At 34.4% G+C, this 20,742-nt stretch overlaps 1 protein-coding gene across 1 annotated transcript in view; it reads right to left on the bottom strand.

The window, feature by feature from the left end:
• LOC105212314 (zwei Ig domain protein zig-8) overlaps positions 1 to 20,742 on the bottom strand; it is a 218,403-nt gene that overhangs the window by 23,750 nt on the left and 173,911 nt on the right. Inside the window, exon 5 of the mRNA XM_011184208.3 lies at positions 4,804 to 4,964. Within this exon, the coding sequence (XP_011182510.1) occupies positions 4,804 to 4,964 (161 nt within the window). The remainder of the gene's footprint in view (positions 1 to 4,803; positions 4,965 to 20,742) is intronic.

Here is a 20,742-nt window from a genome sequence, read left to right as displayed (position 1 = left end):
ATTTCCGACATACAAATTGAATTTCCGCTGCGTCCATTTTTTTGCCATTCACCGCGGCATTGTTATTCAGTGCCACATAGCCTGTTGTCATTATCATATTTGCATTTTTTGCGACAATTTCTCTAGAGTGCCACACGAGTTGTGGTAATAGCCATTGTGCCGCTTGTTGCCATTTACAACAACAATAAGTTTATCAGAACGACCACACGCTGTTTGTTTGGCAGTTTGTTATACAGTCGTAGATATGTGTCTGTATATGTGTATGAAGCATCGCTTTGTTCTCGCATTATCTCTCGCACTAATTTGTATACGAAAGCCCACAATGGCTGTGAGCAGGTAAGAGAGAACAATTGTTCATATATAATAAAGTACCCTTTAGGAAAACTGGTTTCTTTATTTCATGTTTCTTTACAAATATACAAACTGCTTCTTTGAGAGAATATAATCTCTTTAAAAATTGAAACTTATTAGCGTTCGGAAAGAACTATTGCCGATCATTACGATCTCGTCTATAGAATAGCTAAACCAAATATGATAAATTATCGTCTCAAAACTGATGTTGGTGTTACTTGGAAATATATTGAAAATGTCTCCAGCAAGTATTTATCTCAAGAAATCTATTAGTTCTTTACTTCTAACTCGAACGTTTGTTCATAACAGCTCATTTTTCTTTCGATATTATTATTAATAACAAGTAAGGAAGGGCTAAGTTCGGGTGTAACCGAACATTTTATACTCTCGCAATTTATTTATTTAACTTTATTTATATTATATAATACACAATTTGACCCACATATTCATCATATATATTGTATAAAGTCCATTGAAAGTTGGAAACCATAATATTAGGTTAGAAGCACCGAGGTCCTCGTGTTCGATATATGGGGCCTTAAAAACCTATGGTCCGATTTCGGCGATTTTTAGAATGGGGCTGCCACACTATAAACATAGTATTTGTGCAAAGTTCTGCACCGATATCTTCACTAGTGCTTATTTTATACATTGTAATGTAAACGATTCAGATCGTCTTCAAAGTTCTGGTATATAGGAAGTAGGCGTGGTTGTGAAGCGATTTGGCCTATTTTCACAACATATCATTGGGATGTAAGTAAACTATTACAAACCAAGTTTCATTGAAATCGGTCGAGTAGTTCCTGAGATATTGGTTTTTGACCCATAAGTGGGCGACGCCACGCCCATTTTCCATTTTGTAAAAAAATCTGAGTACAGCTTCTATCTGCCATTTCTTATGTGAAATTTAGTGTTTCTGGCGTTTTTCGTTAGTGAGTTAACCCACTTTTAGTAATTTTTAACATAACCTTTGTATGGGAGGTGGGCGTGGTTATTATCCGATTTCTTTCATTTTTGGAATGTATTAAGAAGTGACTAAAAAAAACGACTGCAGAAAGTTTGGTTTATATAGCTTTATTGGTTTGCGAGATATGTACAAAAAACTTAGTAGGGGGCGGGGCCACGCCCACTTCCTCAAAAAAATTCCATCCGCATATGCCCCTTCATAGTGCAATCCTTCATACCAAATTTTATCTAACTCGTTTAGTTTTGGGTGTTACAAACAACCGTTATGTGAACAAAACTATAATACTCTCTTAGCAACTTTGTTGCGAGAGTATAAAAATATTCTCTAGCTCGATTACTCACAGCTACCATGTCACATAATCCACATAGCAAGTGATTGTGCAATACTTGAGTCTAAATCTCCAGCTGTGATTTCTATGTGGCACAACTCTGCTTGAATATTTTATGTAGCCTCAACTTGCTAGCGTCCAGCTGGGTACTTGTAATTATTTTGCATTTACTTCTGGCCACTTGAGTTTTTCCATATAAAATGAAATGAACAATTTGTTTCTAGAATGATGTATTATATTAATTTTCAGCTATTTTTTATGTGAGTGTGCTCTAACTGATATGCCATATAAGAATATATAAATGTTTCTTTTTATGATTGTTGATAGAGGAGGCAGCGAAACCCGATTTTCCCACCAGGATACATACAAAATTGATTTCAGTATGTTCGAACTGTAAATAATCGTTAAAGCAAGTCTTTATAGGGTTTCTAAAAAGATTCACAAGCCATTGTATAATTACCATGAAAAAGATATTTATCTTGAGTTATTAGTTGGACTAATTAAATGTTGCTTTGAAGAACTCTTTGTATTGAAGTCCATCTTTTTCTTATTAGTCGTATTATGGATGTGATTAAAGTAAAACAAATGAACATATACTTATGAACCTGAACTCCAACTGTATTCTCACATCCACACACCATTCGTTGGTTAGGTGCCTGCTAATTTGCATTTATTGCCTTCGTTTTGGCTTTGGGGACGCTGCTTTTGTGTGTTTCGCCATTTTCTGTTAAATTCGCTTGTGTATTCATGCGTTTGTTGTTGTCAAAGGACCAATGTTAAATCTGGTATTTCCGCTCGATTTCTTATGCCAACAAATATGCATATGTTTGTTTTTGTTTCGGTGAATGCATTCGGTAGGGTTGATCATCGGTCGGCTTACGTGCTTTCTCTGCCTCATTTGTGAGCAAATTACCCAAGAATTTGTGTTTATGTCATTTACAGCATATTTTCATCGGTTCATTTATTTCGGTTACAAAAGAAGGTGTGTGAAGCACTTTTGTGAATTTTTTCACGCGTGCATTGGCATAATTATTTGTATTGGAAAAATATTTTACGTGTCCAGAAATACAATGAAATGGAAACACACTGAATAAAATAGATTAATCTAATGTGACAAAATAAAATTGAATAATTAATTGAATTAAAGTAAAATAAAATAAAATAAAATAAAATAAAATTAAATTAAATTAAATAAAATAAAATAAAATAAAATAAAATAAAATAAAATAAAATTAAATTAAATTAAATTAAATAAATAAAATAAAATAAAATAAAATAAAATAAAATAAAATAAAATAAAATAAAATAAAATAAAATAAAATAAAATAAAATTAAATTAAATTAAATTAAATTAAATTAAATTAAATAAAATAAAATAAAATAAAATAAAATTAAATTAAATTAAATTAAATTAAATTAAATTAAATTAAATTAAATTAAATTAAATTAAATTAAATTAAATTAAATTAAATTAAATTCTAGTACAGTCATTTTACAAGGCATTTAAGTTAAACCACTTTCACGTAACAGAACTTATGTCTGAAGACAAGTCATTTCAAATAAATGTTATGAATTTATGCACAACTGTGATGCCACATGTTCGTAAGAGAAGTAATGATGAGTTGAGTGCTAGCTTCCATTACGTACATACATACACTCACATACATATTTCACAAAATAACAGTAATTTTGAAATTTTACGAAAAGCCACTAAAAGTCAATTATCGGAACAACTACTGACAGCGACACACCCACTTCACCCAAGAAATATTTAATAAAACTTTTCAAGCGTGCAACACTTACACTTTTCACACATGACCAAATATTAGTTGGAAGTTGAAAGTTGAAATTTCTGCATTTCTATATATTGCTGCTTACTCTTTTGTAATATTTTTATTACATATATAGCTAAGAAACTAAGTCGACAGCATCCAGCGAAGGAGCTGGAGCTCACATATGTGAGTTTTTATTGAAAGCCACCCACACACACACATCAGTACTTCGCCCAATTGGCGACTTTTACTGAAGTAGAACTGAATAAGACATTCTTGTATTTGCCATTAAATTCCTAACCGTTACGAGTGGTGAAAAGTTTTCTTGTCAAAAGCTTTCTGCTATGCAAAAGTTCCTTTGTCGTGACCGTTAGGCAGTTGGACGTTGACTTTATCAATACATTTTAGCCACAATTAAAATTAAATTTTCAAAGTAAATTTAAATGCATGGCACCGCAATGCTGGCGTATTTGAGCTTGTGAGTAAATAGATTTGTATGACTTTGGCGCTGCGGGTTCTCACATATCTGACAAAGTTGTTTGGAGACCATGAAACCGGCTGAAATTGAAATGAACCGTGTAGGAAATTGTGATGTTCTTATATTGTGGAAAGTGTCAAGCTTCTCCTAAGTTTCTAAATATTTTAAATAGATCTGTGATATTTAGTACCTCAATTAATATATTATACGATAGACATATTTTCATATTAAACGGAATTAGGCCATAAATATGAGTTTTCGAAATATTACAACTGCGCTATCTGCCGGATCTCTGAGATAATAGGTGTCTGTGATTACAGCGAATCATCGAGAGCATACATAATATTAATTTTGTCTCTACAAAGTAAATATCAATAATTTCAATCTAAAAAACAGGCTAATCATAATCTATTAGATGTTATTTCACAATCTGAAGCCTAATTTTAGGCGTCTGAACTTAGTTAGAGAAATACAAAAACTAAATTGTATTAACTGTACATAACTAAACCGTTCTGTATTCCATGGGGACTCAGTTCTGTACTGGTCGCAAACTTATGCGATTAACTCTAAAAAAATGTGTGCACATGACTTGATAAATATTAAAGTACAGTTATGTGCGAGCAAGTCACACAACAAACCAAAAACAAATCGCTTGTGACAAAATAAAACTAAAACAACAACGCACATGTAAACATACGTCTGCTGTGTGCTGGTGTCACACTTAACCTTTCTGAGGATGCCTCGCTTGCTTAGAATTGACTTAGACTCAATGGTTACAGCCGCAAGCTAAAAGCAGAACTTTCCATTTGCCTTCTACTATTTAATTGCATAAGTTTTATTCGTCGCTGCCACCGCTGCTGCTGCTCCTGTTGCCGATGCAATAAAATGAAAGTTGTTTGCAACTTACCAACCACTTGCAAGTGCACTCGGGCGCTAACTTTTGGCTCCGTTGACACTTGACATTCATAGGCGCCCGCATCTCTTGCTTGTACGTATTTTATTTGCAGTGTCCAGAATTTGTCCGGTTGCTTGAGCGCCAGAAATCGTTGGTCTGCAATGAAGACGGCTCTGCAAAGACAGCAAAAGTGCAAATAATATGAGTTGTTGTTGATTTCTTCTTTCTTTATTTATTTGATGAAGTATTTATAAGATGATATGTCTAATAAATTAATAAAATTTTGTTTTTTTGTCTGCTATACACTGCACATATTAACTTATTTTCTCAAACCAAACGGGATGTTTCTTTAACTGAGAGCCTATTAAAACATTTAAGTTTAATCCAAGTTTAGTGATTCTACCAGAAAATGATGTAATTAAACGCTTAATTAAGTTAGTTTAAGATCATAAAGCCCCCCTTTGGAAAGAGGAATAGTCTATGAAGCCTCCAGTCGTCTCAAACATGCCCTTAAGAGACTTGGGAGGAAATTGGGCACGAAGTTTTTTGCAAATCACCTAGAAATGATTTATTGCTTTAACAGTGCTCTCCTTGCTCTTTGATGAAATTTTTAGTTTCGGATACTAGCTTTTTCGTGGAAAAACTTACAGATAACCATGATAGATAAACCTGGGAAAGACCTGATACAGCCGTCTTCATACAGACCAATCAGTCTTCTACCCGTCTTTCTAAAATATTTGAAAAAGTGTTACTATCAAAGATGTCTCCTTTCCTTCAGGAAAATAATGTAATACAAACGGGCCAATTCGGTTTTCGTGCAAAACATGGCACTGTGGAGCAAGTAAATAGTATTACTAACGAAATCAGGAAGACATTCGAACATATAGAGTTCTGTTCTGCTATATTTCTAGAAGTGGCTCAGGCGTTTGATAAAGTCTTGCATGACGGGCTTTTATATAAGATTAAAAAAAAAATTACCTTTCGAATTGCATAAAACCCTGGAGTCCTATTTAAAAAATATAATAATTTACTGTCAAAGTAGTGATTTTATATCTGATGAACGTTCAATAAGGACAGGTGTACCACAGGACAGTGTATACATAATATATACAGCAGATCTTCCAACAGCTAATAATGTATTGACATCAACTTTTGCGGATGACACAGCACTAGTGAGCAGCAACAAATGCCCTATTACTGCATCAAGAGTATTAGAAGAGTACTTGATTTATGTCGAATAATGGCTAGCAAACTGGAATATAAATGTGAATGATCAAAAGTGCAAGCATGTTACATTTTCACTAAGACCAAAACAGTGTCCGGCAGTTCAAATGTACAATGTACTAGTACCCCAAGCGAATGAAGTAACATATCTTGGATAGAATGCTTACGTGGAGAAACACATATCGAGTAAAATAAAATGCATGAAAATTAGAGCAGAAAATTTAAATTGGCTTCTAAACAAAAATTCAAAACTTAGCGTAGACAACAATCTTCTGCTATATAACGCGGCCATAAATCCAATTAGAATGTATGGCATTCAACTCTGGTGTACGACCTGTGCCACCAATATAAATATAATTCAGAGATTCCAATTAAAAATGGTTAGAACAATCACGTGCTCACCATGGTACATGCATAAGGAAAATATCCATAAAGATCTTGGTATTCTCATGGTAAAAAAAGAAGTAGAGGACAGCAGAAATAAATATATAACTAAACACCGAGATCACGCAAACCCATTGGCTAATGCTTTAGTACAGTCCTGTAAACAATCACGTCTAAAAATAAGAGATATGCCTGCGTATTAAAGAGCAACGTTTCACCAAAACAGCGCAATCACTTGGTTGAGCTGTCTAGTTTTAAATAGATTTAAGATTTTATAACTTATTGTTAGGATTTATGGAGCAGATTCAGTAAATATAGAAATATTTAAACCTATCGTTCAAGTATATATAAGTATTTGAAAGATCTGAGCAAGGTGAATGTCACTCGATTTCACAATCGACCGATTCGTGTCACTGGAAAGCTTCTTCTTTCATGCCCAATCTTGCCGATAGGCAACATTGTATTTACTGGCTTCTAATTCTCGTTATTTAAAGATTTTGGACCAGCGATTTTTCAATTATGTAGACTTATGTGTTGTGCACGTGTTCATTCAGTAAGAGTTTTCCGCAGGTTATATAAAAAGTGTTCAAAAACATAAAAATAATTGTTTCATTTTAAAACAAAGTGCACTATATAAATAAATACAGATGAGAGAGTTATTTTAAAAAAATTGTCATGAGAAAAGTGTTTAGTTTATTTGTGATAATTTAATTTGTGCCTACATCCTGTAACTAACGAACTAGGTTACATGGAAATTTTTATCAATTCATATTTGAGTTAAGACTAATATATACCTGTCCTAAAAAAAAAGATTAGCTACGCCCATTTTAATTCGGGCATGAGAAGGTTAATTAGTATTATCTAATTCCTTATAATATACCAAAGAACTGGCATCTTTTTATTTCTTAAATCAGATTTTATGATTGTTGCAGCTCTATGTTCCTCCGAAAGTTTTGTAACTAAAATACTTCGCGGTCGGTTGCAATTGTGGTGGAATTGACAATCGGAATTATCTCCAGAATTCTAATTAAACCATTCAGCCGTTTTTCTTTATTATAACAATAATTTCTTGATATCAAAAGATTCAAGAATAAATCTAAAACTATCTTAAGAGTGTCACCAAGGCAACTATTTGTGGTGTGCGTCTTGGCTGTTGTTCGAAAAATTGCTCTATTATTAATGATTTTTTTCCGTATGGTTGTTGGACTTTCTTAAACCTTCTTATGCAAGAAAACTACCATTTTCACAGTCACACAAGTGAATTCAAATGACTTAAACTCACAAGTGTCTTAATAAAATATATAATTTCCTTCTTTACCTGGTGGCAAAACATAATTCACTTGTAGTCATAAAAGTTTTTCCAGTGATTAAAGCACCTGGTTTAATTTGGAACAACTCAACTACTTGTTATACCCCCATGTATGGCGCATTTGTGTAATAAAACTTTTCCAACTACTTTTGCTAATGCTTGTAGGCGTGTGCACTGAGTTGCAAGCGAGCAAGTGGTAAAAGATTATAAATTGCCTGCACATTCGAATATTCGGCGAAGTCAAACTTTTTTACGCTTATTAAAAAGCAAGAAGTAGACAAGTAAGAAATTTGTGCAATTTTTTTGCCACCAATTTTCCAAGTTTATCGGTTACGCCACAATAGCAGTGTGGCAATGAGCAGGTGTGTGGCGTATGTGTGTGTATATGTAATGCATGAAAGTGTAAAAGAATAAAGGAACATCTCCGCAAAACTTATGTGAAAAATCTGGCAATATTCTTGCGCTTACACAATTCTCTCATTTTGACGATGAAAAAGTTTAGAAATATCTGTAAAAATTGTTGTGGGAATTCGGAAGAAAAAAAAAATCAAAAATCAGCAACAACCAGCAATTTCGGTATACAGCGAAGAACATGCAAAAAGTTATACAGCAAAAGTGAAATCAAAGTAAACAAAAACAAAATGAGTATGCAGTAGCATACAGCAAATATGAATTTTCGAATGCCAGGGGCGAAGCAGCCTTCGCCGCCACTGCCGCAAAGGTTGAGGGAAAACATGTGAAATATGTTTTTTGATGCAACTTTCGGTTGGATTTTGTTTCGCTTTGTTGTGGCAGCATGAATCTAGATAAGAAATTGCAGCAAGTAAAAAAGACATAAAGAAAAGGAAAAAAATACAACATTTTAAGAAGCAACGAAATGAAATTGCAAGTCAACTGGAGCAGCAAAGAGCCAGCGGGCGAATATATTGCCATTGTTGTGGTCGTTGTTGTTGCATGTGTGACGCGACATTTATGCTGTTGCTATTTGCCATTGCGCATACATACGTATGCATGTGTGTGTTGTTGTTATATATTGTTGTCGTGTCGCACAACTTGTAAGCAGGAAATGGCAAAAGTCATAAAATCTCAAGTTTTATGAGCGCAAAAGGTCTAATCTCAGCAGGCGTTAAACTTGTTAGAACCCCATCAACCCCTTCCGTTAGACCTTAAGGGTTCACAGCAAACAAGCGCATGTTGCTCACGCCTAATTGTGTAGAGGCGATAAAAAGTTTGTATGTGAGAATTATTTGCATAAATATTGGCAAAGTGTTTAAATTTACGATTGATTTGTCTATGTGTGAGTAAAGTAAGTTAACACTTGTCGATGGTGCAATTTTCCCAATTAAAATGAGATGGATTTTAAAAGCAACCCTGAAAAAATCCTATAAAATTTACTTGAAAGGTCGATCTTTGGAAAATTGCAAGAGCCTTACAGATTCATATAGGAGAACAGAAGACATGTTCCAAGCTAACGTGCATATGCCGAAGTTGTTTAAAGAACACTCGGAATATTTAATGGTATAAAAACAATTCCCTGAAGAAATGAAGACAGATCTGTGACAGTTCTAAATCTATTTGAACTATATAAAACCAAGCGCTTTAAAAAAGAATAACTGTTTGAAAAGGAAGAACTTTCTTCATAATGATGACAAAGTACCAAATTCATTCTAATTCTCTCTCTCTATCTCTCTCTCTCTCTCTCTCTCTCTCTCTCTATTTCTTATTAAAGAGATCATATCCCAACAGATGTTCAAATTAAGCTGTTCGAACAAAGATTTGACGATCCAACAGTGCATTAGTTACAGGATCGGTCGGGTGTAAACACACAGCAGTCACTGTAGGTCTTCCCCAATCTATATTATATTGTAAACACTCATAATGTTGTTGTTGTAGCGAATGCATAAGCCCTGATTAAATGGGAAAGCACAAGTTTAGTTGTCACCGAGTTCAACTAACGAGAAAGCACTCTCTCCGCTTGTTACGTCACTTTCTCTTTAAGAATAAGTTTTATTAAAAATCTCTCCCAACTACTGCAACAATTAACACATTATAAAATCAAGAGAGCATACCAAATACGAATAAACATAAAAGGATTTACAACAATTGCAATTGACTTAATCAAGAATTGGAAATCACTTCAAGTCATAAAAAGACACATCTTCACAAATCTAAGCACACATGCAAAGCAAACACAGTGAGTGTGCATAAAAACTCCCACAACATCGGCCAATATGCAGCCTTACGAGTAAGTAAGCGTGTTATGTGCGAGCACGCGTGAGTGTGTGTATGCCTGCAATTTAGCGGAAATGCTACAATGCAAACATGCGGCTTACGCGAAATTACATTCAGGCATATGTAAGCGATTTTCCACACTTAAGCGCAAACAGTAGCAGTAAAAATGGCATAAATTCACAACAACAATTGCCAGTATAAAAACTCAAAATAAATAGCTTTGAAATCGTGTGTGTGCAAGCAATAAAAGAAATTCCGTTAGGACTCTCAGCACTTATGCCCCGGTATTGTTGGTGCTGGTGTATTGTAAACATGTCCGGATTACACTTTTGCATTTTGCATACTCAATGTACATGAGTACCAGCCGCGCGTTTCAATTTTAGTCGGAAAAGAGTAGGTGAACCAGCGCATCATGTGCTGAATACATTGATTGGATTGCTTCAGTGATCTTTATTGCATTTTAGCCCACGTTGCAAGTTTCCTTTCGAGTTTTTATTGACACTTGTTAGGTGAGAATCATGAAAGCATGGCACAGTGGTTCGGCTTGTATGAAGGCGCGGGCATAAATACTTCCCGATGAGATATCGCTATGAAATTTTCACCAAAAATCTAGAAAATTATTTTAAATATATATTAAAAAAATTGGACCCATCCGACTACTAGGTCCTATTGCTCCCATAGAACAGTAATTGCCATTATATGGCAATGATGCGCAAAAATACTTCTCATGGTAATAGTTGAAGCGTCAAAACTTTAGGTACGGCTTTGTAAAAAAATTTAAGAAAGCGATACACAAGCTGAGCAGGCTTTGTCGTTATAGTTTCCCCCATCCAACCCCCACATTCAACCTATAAGAATAATATCATTTTAAAAAATCATGTAGGAAAAAAGTAAATTATCAAACAATTTAATACAGTTCATTTTTTCACTGCCATTCAACAGCCATTATAATTAGAACAAAAACTTAAAATGTCTCCTCTAGTAAACCGTACACAGATTGAAATAACGACGATTTATCCTTCTTTCCAAGCTTTTTTAGCCAAGCTTTTTACTTTAACACTTTTATTAACTTAAGACTTTGCTAAAGACAATATAAAATAAATCTAACGGGAGATCGTGGGGGAACACAGTTAAAACTTTATGTAAACACATTGAAGACGCAGAAAAAAGGTTAAAAAAATAGGTGATATAAAACACTAATTTCATAATAAATACAAATCACGTAAGACTTAATTAATTTCACAAGTTAAAATATAAACCTTTAACTTCAAAATCCATTAAAAATAATCTTGATTCGTTAACGTGGACAATTACCAGGACAAATTGAATTTCGTTGTTGCTGCGATATTAAAAAAAAAATTTGATGTGCTTTAAAAAAATACAGGTATTCATGCGTTTAACTCTATTTTTAGAAAGTACCGTTAGATTTTTAGGAAACCCCGGTTTGCAAATGTGAAGTTTGGACAATTTATAAGACATCTGTATACATTTTGACAAAAAATCGTGAGATGGATTTTTTGATAGGATAGGATTTGGTCGAGAATTGAGGTTATGTTGAAAAAAAATGAAGAACTATAACTAAGCAGCATTGTGCAGCAATATTTTAGAAGTATATGCTTCTTTTTCTGGTTCCACATATCATTTACTGATCAAAAATATTTCAAAATTTATGTGATTCTAAAAGAAACTTTTGGAATGAATTATATAATCCCGATAACAGAGTCGTTGATGATTCCCAACGGACGGATGAGGATTCTGATGAGCTGTCAAAAACCATATTCGATAATAATATTAAAATTTACAGCGAATATTGAAAGTGAAGTCAATATTGACACTACTAAAAAGAAGAGAGATTAATGAGTATTAAAAACATGCCGCTGATTTTTTTGCAGATTTTTCGAGGTCGCTGATTACGAATTCGGTGTCGGTTATTCAAAAATCAATAACGCGGATGCAATAAGAAGAAGTTGTAAAATATGTCCGCCATATTGGTTCGCCGTTTTGATTTTTTAAAAAGTAACATCAAATTAGTAATCAGCGACCCCGAGAACCTCTGAGTAAAGAGTTTGAAGCGCTTCCGATCCGTCATATTGCATCCGCCATTTTGAATTTTGAAAAACCGACAATGGATTCGGAATCAGCTACCCCAAAAACATAAAGGGTGATTTTTTAAGAGCTTGATAACTTTTAAAAAAAAAAAAACGCATAAAATTTGCAAAATCTCATCGGTTCTTTATTTGAAACGTTAGATTGGTTCATGACATTTACTTTTTGAAGATAATTTCATTTAAATGTTGACCGCGGCTGCGTCTTAGGTGGTCCATTCGGAAAGTCCAATTTTGGGCAACTTTTTCGAGCATTTCGGCCGGAATAGCCCGAATTTCTTCGGAAATGTTGTCTTCCAAAGCTGGAATAGTTGCTGGCTTATTTCTGTAGACTTTAGACTTGACGTAGCCCCACAAAAAATAGTCTAAAGGCGTTAAATCGCATGATCTTGGTGGCCAACTTACGGGTCCATTTCTTGAGATGAATTGTTCTCCGAAGTTTTCCCTCAAAATGGCCATAGAATCGCGAGCTGTGTGGCATGTAGCGCCATCTTGTTGAAACCACATGTCAACCAAGTTCAGTTCTTCCATTTTTGGCAACAAAAAGTTTGTTAGCATCGAACGATAGCGATCGCCATTCACCGTAACGTTGCGTCCAACAGCATCTTTGAAAAAATACGGTCCAATGATTCCACCAGCGTACAAACCACACCAAACAGTGCATTTTTCGGGATGCATGGGCAGTTCTTGAACGGCTTCTGGTTGCTCTTCACCCCAAATGCGGCAATTTTGCTTATTTACGTAGCCATTCAACCAGAAATGAGCCTCATCGCTGAACAAAATTTGTCGATAAACACATTTCGAACCGAACACTGATTTTGGTAATAAAATTCAATGATTTGCAAGCGTTGCTCGTTAGTAAGTCTATTCATGATGAAATGTCAAAGCATACTGAGCATCTTTCTCTTTGACACCATGTCTGAAATCCCACGTGATCTGTCAAATACTAATGCATGAAAATCCTAACCTCAAAAAAATCACCCGTTATATTACACATAGTAAGATCCCCAGGTCATGACAAAAATTTTGTTTTGTGTGGCTGTGTGATTGAAACTCCTTATATGTAGGTAAGCTAAATTAATTTGTTCATTCATTCCAAATTTTTCGATATAACATCGGGGACCGCAAACAAATTTTTGTGTCTTAGAAAAAACCACAAATAAATTTAAAGTAAAATAAATTTGCTACAATTCCAATATGTTTTATAGTATACAACCTCACCTACAAACAAATAAAATGCGAATAAATCTCACAAAGCCAGAATAATTTCAAATTCTACAAGAAAATTTGAAACCAACAGAAGTGAATGTTGTAGCAATATATGAATATAGTCTTGTTTGAAATAATAGCAGCATTAAATAAACTTTTATGCAATCTTTTATAAGTATAATACCGAATATTTTGGCATTGTTTTACTTTCATCAAGCGCTAGAACGCAACAAATGTAGCGAATCATATCACTACATACGATACTACTACACTCTTTCTTTCTTGAGACATAGACAGAGAGAAAGAGAGAGAGAGTGAGAGAGAGTGTATTTAAAAGAAAAGTTAGAGGAGATTGTAAAAAGAAAGAGAAGAATATAAGTGATTACGTAATGGAATAAGTGTGTGCAAAGGGCTTGATATACCGACTGACTGATCCAAATAGAAAATTCAAAAAAAAAAAAAAATTCAAAATCAAAATCATCAGAACAAAATAATTAAAACTATAGACCATTTTTGCGGGACAAAGGCAATGGTATGTTACTGATTTTAAATATATCGATCTTTAGATGGTTAAAACTATCAGGGTAACCAAGTTCATATACGAACTCAGGTTTCATTTAAATATATGTTTTCGTACATTACCCTGAGCTCGCGGTATCATTGTACACGGCTCTCTTCCACGTAAAATTTATGAAATATTTGTTCAATAAACACTGCTATTTTTCAGCACGCACACAGAGTATGAATTCATGCCAACTGGGAATATATACGTTGTACTGTATAAATACTGGGTCATAAGAGAACCAGCTTATACACAGGAATATTTTCATATGAAATGTAAATGAATCTGATAAAGCTGGTATATTTGGTGTATATGGTAGCATGGCCTTTGGGTAAAAGTTGATGTAGCTTTTGCTTTTTGGTGTTGCAGCACATGTACTAACATACGTGTTGTAAGGGACGCAATGACAACACAACTTCGTTTGCCGCATTCGCATTATCCCGTTGTAGTTTCATATGCAGATTTTAGCCTGCAGCTTTACAAGCTCAAATTCTCGACTTATGCACCTTGCATAATAACAACTGTGTGTGTGTGGGAGCGGCAGCCAACAGATTCGGTGATTCGTTGGTTAGCAGTGATCTCTCTGTTGTGCACATTTCGGAGTGCTATATAAGATTTGTTCTGTTTTCAGTTAGATTTCGAAATTGTGTTATTTGTATAACGCCACAAACTACCGTTAGCGAATGTTGCAACAGCGTATGGATAGACAAGTAATTATGTTTGCTGGCATACATGAATTTGTTCATTTGTGTATTTATTGCAACGTGTCTCCCTCTAATGGTTTAGAACAGCATACACAGGTTGTGTGACCTTTAAATGCATGTGGTTTTGTGGTTGCTTTGCGAAGCCAGTTGAAAATTCTAATACAATGTTGGCCAAAAGCAAAATCTGTGCAGCAACAGAATTTCATTATCATAACGAATATTTTTGCATGTGTTTCTGCTGTGAATATGAAAGTGTTTGCTTCACTCTTGTTTAGGCTGCTACATTCAGTACTGGTGCAAGTAAAGTCATGGTTGAGCGCTCCGAGACCACCCTCACCAGTTGAAGCATGTGATATGGTATAAGCTTACAGTGTTGGAACGTTAATGCTTGAAGAAGACATCTATAAAACTGTTGCGCGTACTAAACAGTTATTTGTTATGTGGTGAAATAAAATTTAAATACTTTCGGCTAAGTAATCTTAAGAACGAATTAGCTTTTCTAATGGAACTCAATACAGTTTAGACTTAACTTACTGTTAAGTTTCTGTTATTCTATGAACAATCATTCTTCTTATTTATTATTACACTTCTGCTTTTGCACGAACGGCGCAGGAAAATCAATTTCAAAACTTTTATAAACTATTTGAAGTAAAATACCTCGTTTAATTTTAATTTTTTTCGCAGCAGTTCACTTTCAACTGACAGACGATGTGTCATTGATAGCCAATATCATTGGATAGTTGAGAAAACTTCATGTTGCCACGCACACACACACACCAGCATATAAACATCTAATATAGCGGGATATACATAAGAGGGTTAGCTAAGAGGGTCAGCGCCTAAAAATATGTATTGTATGTAAGTTTATTAGGAATGTTTCTCGGAGGATGTCTACGAGAGATGTTTTACAATTTTAGAAAAAAATTTGCTTATATTCGAGTAAGTATGCTTCAGGAAATATTTATATTCATCGCTGATTATACATAATTATATAGCAGAACAAGTAAGGAACAAGGGCTAAGTTCGGGTCTCACCGAACATTTTATACTCTCGCAATTTATTTATTTAAATTCATTAATATAACATACAATTTGATATATATGGTATAAAGTCCATTGAAAGTTTTAAAACCCTAATATTAAGTATATGGGAGATAGGGGAAGTTATGATCGGATTTAACTCATTTTTGGCACGGAGACATATTATTAGAAGGAGGATATTCCCTCTGAATTTCTTCTAAATATCTGAGAGACTTACCTATTATATATTTTCTGTAAAAATTTGTTAGAGGTCCTCATATTCGATATATAGGGTCTTGAAAACTTATGGACCGATTTTGACGATTTTTAGAAGGGCCATGCCACTATTTTCTTTCTATTTCGTCTTAAATACTGTATTTTTGTTCTGTTGCCATATTTTCACTGGTACTAACTTTATATATTGTAAAGTAAACTATTCAGAAAGACTTCAAAGTTCTGGTATATGGGAAGTAGGCGTGGTTGTGAACCGATTTGGACTATTTTCACTACATTGGCTAGGAAGATATTATGAACCGAATTTCATTGAAATTGGTCGAGTAGTTTTCGGAGATATGGCGGAACTACGCCCATTTAAAATTTTGTATGCCATTTTAGTGTAGCTCTTCTGTACCATCTTTATAATGAAATTTTAGGCTTCTGGTGTTTTTCTTTACTGAATTAAAGCAGTTTTAGTAGTTTTCAACATAACCTTTGAATGGGAGGTGAGCGTGGTTATAATCCGATTTCCTCCATTTTTGGACTGTATAAGGTAGTACCTAAAAAAAGTAGTAAAAGGTAGTACCTAGAAAGTTTCCTTGGTATAGCTTTAGTAGTTTACCCCCTTCCCCCAAAAAATTACATCCACATATGCCCCTTATACCAAATTTTACTTCAATAATTTTTAATTAATTAATTTTTAATTTTTAATTTTTTGCTGAGGTATAGCTTTATAAATGTTTTCGGTTGTTGCCATTTGTGGGCGTGGCTGTGGTCCGATGACGCCCATCTAGCCCATCAAGATATCTCAATTTCTTCTCAAGTTACAGCTAGCACGGACGGATGGACAGACATCCGAATTTGAACTTTACTCGTCACCCTGATCATTTTGATATATATAACCCTATCTAACTCGTTTAGTTTTAGGACTTACAACCAACCGTTATGTGAACAAAACTATAATACTATCTTTAGCAACTTTGTTCCGAGAGTATAAAAAGTATTTGGGTGATTCAACAATAAGAGGTTTCAATTGCATAGAGAAAACGGCCAAAGAAAAACTTTGGATTTTTTTCATGAAACCTCTATATTATGATTTTTGTCCCTTTTATTTATCTTCTCACGTAAGGGCAAGTCACTTAATACATATATTATTATTTTTTCGAAGACCAGGGTAAATACATCGGCCAGGGGAGAGACGTAAAGTTTATGGCAGATAATTATTTTACCAAAAGCAAAAAATTAATTTAAAATAGTATTACAAATTAAAGGTACTCTATCTCCTAGATGAATAAACACTAAAATTAAAATAACAAATCAATAAATTCAAACGGATTTCGCGATTAGTATTGTTAACTTCTGGCTGAAATGAGCCCATGAGCACTTTTTTCAATGCGATCGTCTTTGAATTTATGTCGCACAAAATTTGGCAGGGTAGATACATAAAAGAAATCGGGACAAATGTTAATTTTAAAAATTATATGAAATAAACAAAATAAATTTGTTTTTTATTTAACAATACTTAATATTCATTATTTTACTTCCGATTGAATTTAGTTTAGGCTTACCATCTCATACAAAAAATATATGTATTGTCCGAAAGTTAAATAAAAAGTAGTAATGGGACAAGCCAGGGGAGATACTTTTTTAGACTTTGTAAGGAATTTCAGAAAAAAATGCGTTAATTATGCAGTAAGTTGTAATGTTATTTAATACACTACATTAATATGACGTGATTCATTTAAAAAAAATAGCAACATAAAGGACATAAACAATACTTTAAGTTGATTGCCGCACAAGTTACTTCTTATCGTAGAATCACCCATATAATGAAAAGATTTACAGAAAATTATATTTCGGTTTCGGAGTTCGGTAAAGGCTAAGATTTTAGTGCAGAACTAAATTTTTCTCTTATAAAATCTTATATTTTTCATGTCTCTCCTTGACAACCTTATTCTCTCTCAGCACCGCATTTGGTAGCCTTCGAGATAAAAAAATTATGTTGTAGAGTCAGTCTGGTATTTCCAGAGGTCCAACATGGTTTCCCACTCATTTAGACTGAATGGTGTACATGAAAGATCCCAGCTGAGCGAAAAATAAAATCGCTTACTTACAACTACATGAGTTTTAACACACATAATAGCACATATATCACTTACACACATAAGCACACATTAGTACAAGTGCCGGTATCCATTTCAGGTCATCCTGCCAATTTTTTCTTGCATTTTCCACTATTTCATTTTTCAACTACTTCCATTACGCCATAATATGCTTACAATAGCCGCAGAGAGGGAGAGCGCGCCTGAGTGTTTAAGCGCCAGTGTGTGTACCGAAGTGCAAGAGCAACCAATGAACCTGTCACATTATGAACAGTTAAACGAGCAAATGTGAGCAAAAGTGCACAGCATGAAGGCGCTGGTAAATATACACATAGTCGTACATATCTACAGACATGTGTGCACAACATCAGTGACATGGCAAACACAATGGTAGAAAAATGTGAGAACTGCAAACAGTTGAAAAAGATAAACGCAATAGCTGAATTGTTGACCGATAACATTGTTCATTACATACATACTTATCTGAGTACATATATAGTATACAGACAACTTTAGCATTATATCGGTATGAGAGAGTGTGTGTGTAAACCGTTTTAGTGTAGTATATTTATATAACACAGTTTGGCCTTCTAGAGCACAAAACCCTTGCTTGCGCCCACACAAACACTCAGACAATCACACACACATACACACAAGCACACAGTGACACTTATTGCCTTCGCCTCGCTGGTGTAACAGCATGTTGCAACTTCAAGGCTGCAATTTACTTCCGCTGTCAGTTGATTGTCTCAAGTTTAGCTCACATTGTCTGGCTGCTGTACAACTGTCCTTTGCTTCGCTATATTCTATATTGTTCTTTTCTTGCACTGTTTGTCTACATGCCATGTCTGTTTGTCCCTTCCAACTGTTAGCTTGTGCTTGCGCGCAGCTCCGTAACTCTGTGTAAATAAATATGGTTGAAGGCACTCTTATGTATTCGTATGTATTGCAAGTCCTTGTCCGTCTTATTGTTCTGATTTTGTTGCTTCCTTTATATGTATTTGGTGTGTTGGTTTGGATTTCTTATCACATAGCTGTATAAGTCTTACTAAATTGTTTTCTTGGCTGCTAACATAAGTGTACACTCCCACAAGTAACATATACTATATCTCTATATATTTATATATACAAGTGCATTAGGGTGGTTTGTATTTCCGTTAGTATTCTCTAAAATCGCCAGCCATTTCTGTTTCCTTACGAAATGGTGCTTCCTTACTAAGCTGTTGTGCATTTTCAGTCGTATCCTCGAAATCCTACAAATTCATATGTAATTGTGTTTCTAGTGCAGTATATATATATTTTAATGGTGCTCATAGTGCCATTTCCTCGTACGTATATGTATGAGTACCCATGCACACAATGCTTATTTGAACATTAGTAATGTAATCGTTTAATGGTTTGTTTAATAGAGATTACTTGCATTCGCAATATATAATTTAATAAGCATACATTCAATACACAGGCGGATATATTTTTAAATGCACGATGGCATTTATTCAACAAATAAATATTTTCCAACACAAGAGGCTTATTAAGCAAGTTTATATAAATTTACTTCATTCGAATTTCTATACAGACTTTTAGCTTTTATCGTTATTCATAGTATACTGGTATGCATTTCCGAAAAACTACTCTCTCTATTATTTTTCAGCTAATGCCAGGCACCAACCCCAATAATACTACTACAAAGCGCTAAAAATAACTTTCAAAACTTTGTGTTATTTATAGCCTTTTCACACAGGCGCTAATTGATCAATTAACCGGCCTTTGCTCGATTAAAACGCTGATTTATATCGGTTTACTGTACAAAATAAAAATCTCATTTTTCTACATTAATTGAATTTTAAACGACTGGAAAATTAAATGCAATTCTGCGACAAAGACCGTATTTGTAATTATATGCATATACGTTCTTTGTTGGCGAGTTGTTTTTCATGCTACACGACGGTAGATGTCGCTGCTGGAGATAAATAAAATAGCAATCAGTTGATGAAACTTACCAAATTCTTATGAAAAGCAAAAATAAAAATTTGTAAAAGCTCATCGAATATCGAGTAGCCGGCCGTGTGAAGGGCTAAAACTGGTTTCTCAATCAAAATTTTAATTGATCAATTAATTTGGCTGTGTGAAAAGGCTATTAGAGTTTCCGTTTTTTCTAAAAGGTATACAAATTGTACGGTCTTTCATTGGGGAGATATTTTTAAGTGGTGGGTCCCAAAGCATACGAACAACTGCAGAAGCGGGCTTCGCCTTCTCACTTTAGCTCGCCTTCAAATGGATGTCTGTTGGCTACCCAGAGGATACTTGGTCTAAATCCGGAAGTCGTGAGCTGCTTGAGTCATATGCAAAAGAATCGTTCCTGGCCACTCCCAAGTGAATGGCAATCAGAAACCTTCCTCACTTGCGTGAGCTTCTACATATGACCCCATCCACCACTTATATGACGACATTGACATAGTTCAGCGAATAAAAAGACAGCAGTTACGCTGGATAGGTCATGTTGTACGAATGGATGAAAACACTCCAGCTCTGAAAGTGTTCGATGCAGTACCCGCTGGAGGAAGCCGCGGAAGAGGATGATGTTTCCAGTTGGCGCCAAAAACCAAAAAGGAGGAACGAGTGGCGCGCTCTGGTGGATTTGGCTATAATCGCTTAAAGCGGTTCCTACGCCAAATATATATATATATATATATATACAAATTGTACATTGTACATTGAAAAATGTTTCCTTAATTTTTTTTTTATTTTTTCTGGAATTAGTACTTTCACAAAGGCATATGGAAAGAAGTATATAGCATACTAATGTTATTTAACGTTGAATTTTTAAACTAAGAGACTAAAGAACTCGGCCGGTTTTCCTTTGTCCACAAAAATAAAATCTGTAT

This window comes from Zeugodacus cucurbitae, chromosome 2 (assembly GCF_028554725.1).
Source record: "Zeugodacus cucurbitae isolate PBARC_wt_2022May chromosome 2, idZeuCucr1.2, whole genome shotgun sequence".
Classification (NCBI taxonomy): domain Eukaryota; kingdom Metazoa; phylum Arthropoda; class Insecta; order Diptera; family Tephritidae; genus Zeugodacus; species Zeugodacus cucurbitae.
Note: the sequence above shows the minus strand (reverse complement) of the source record. Positions and strands in the feature narration are given on the sequence as shown.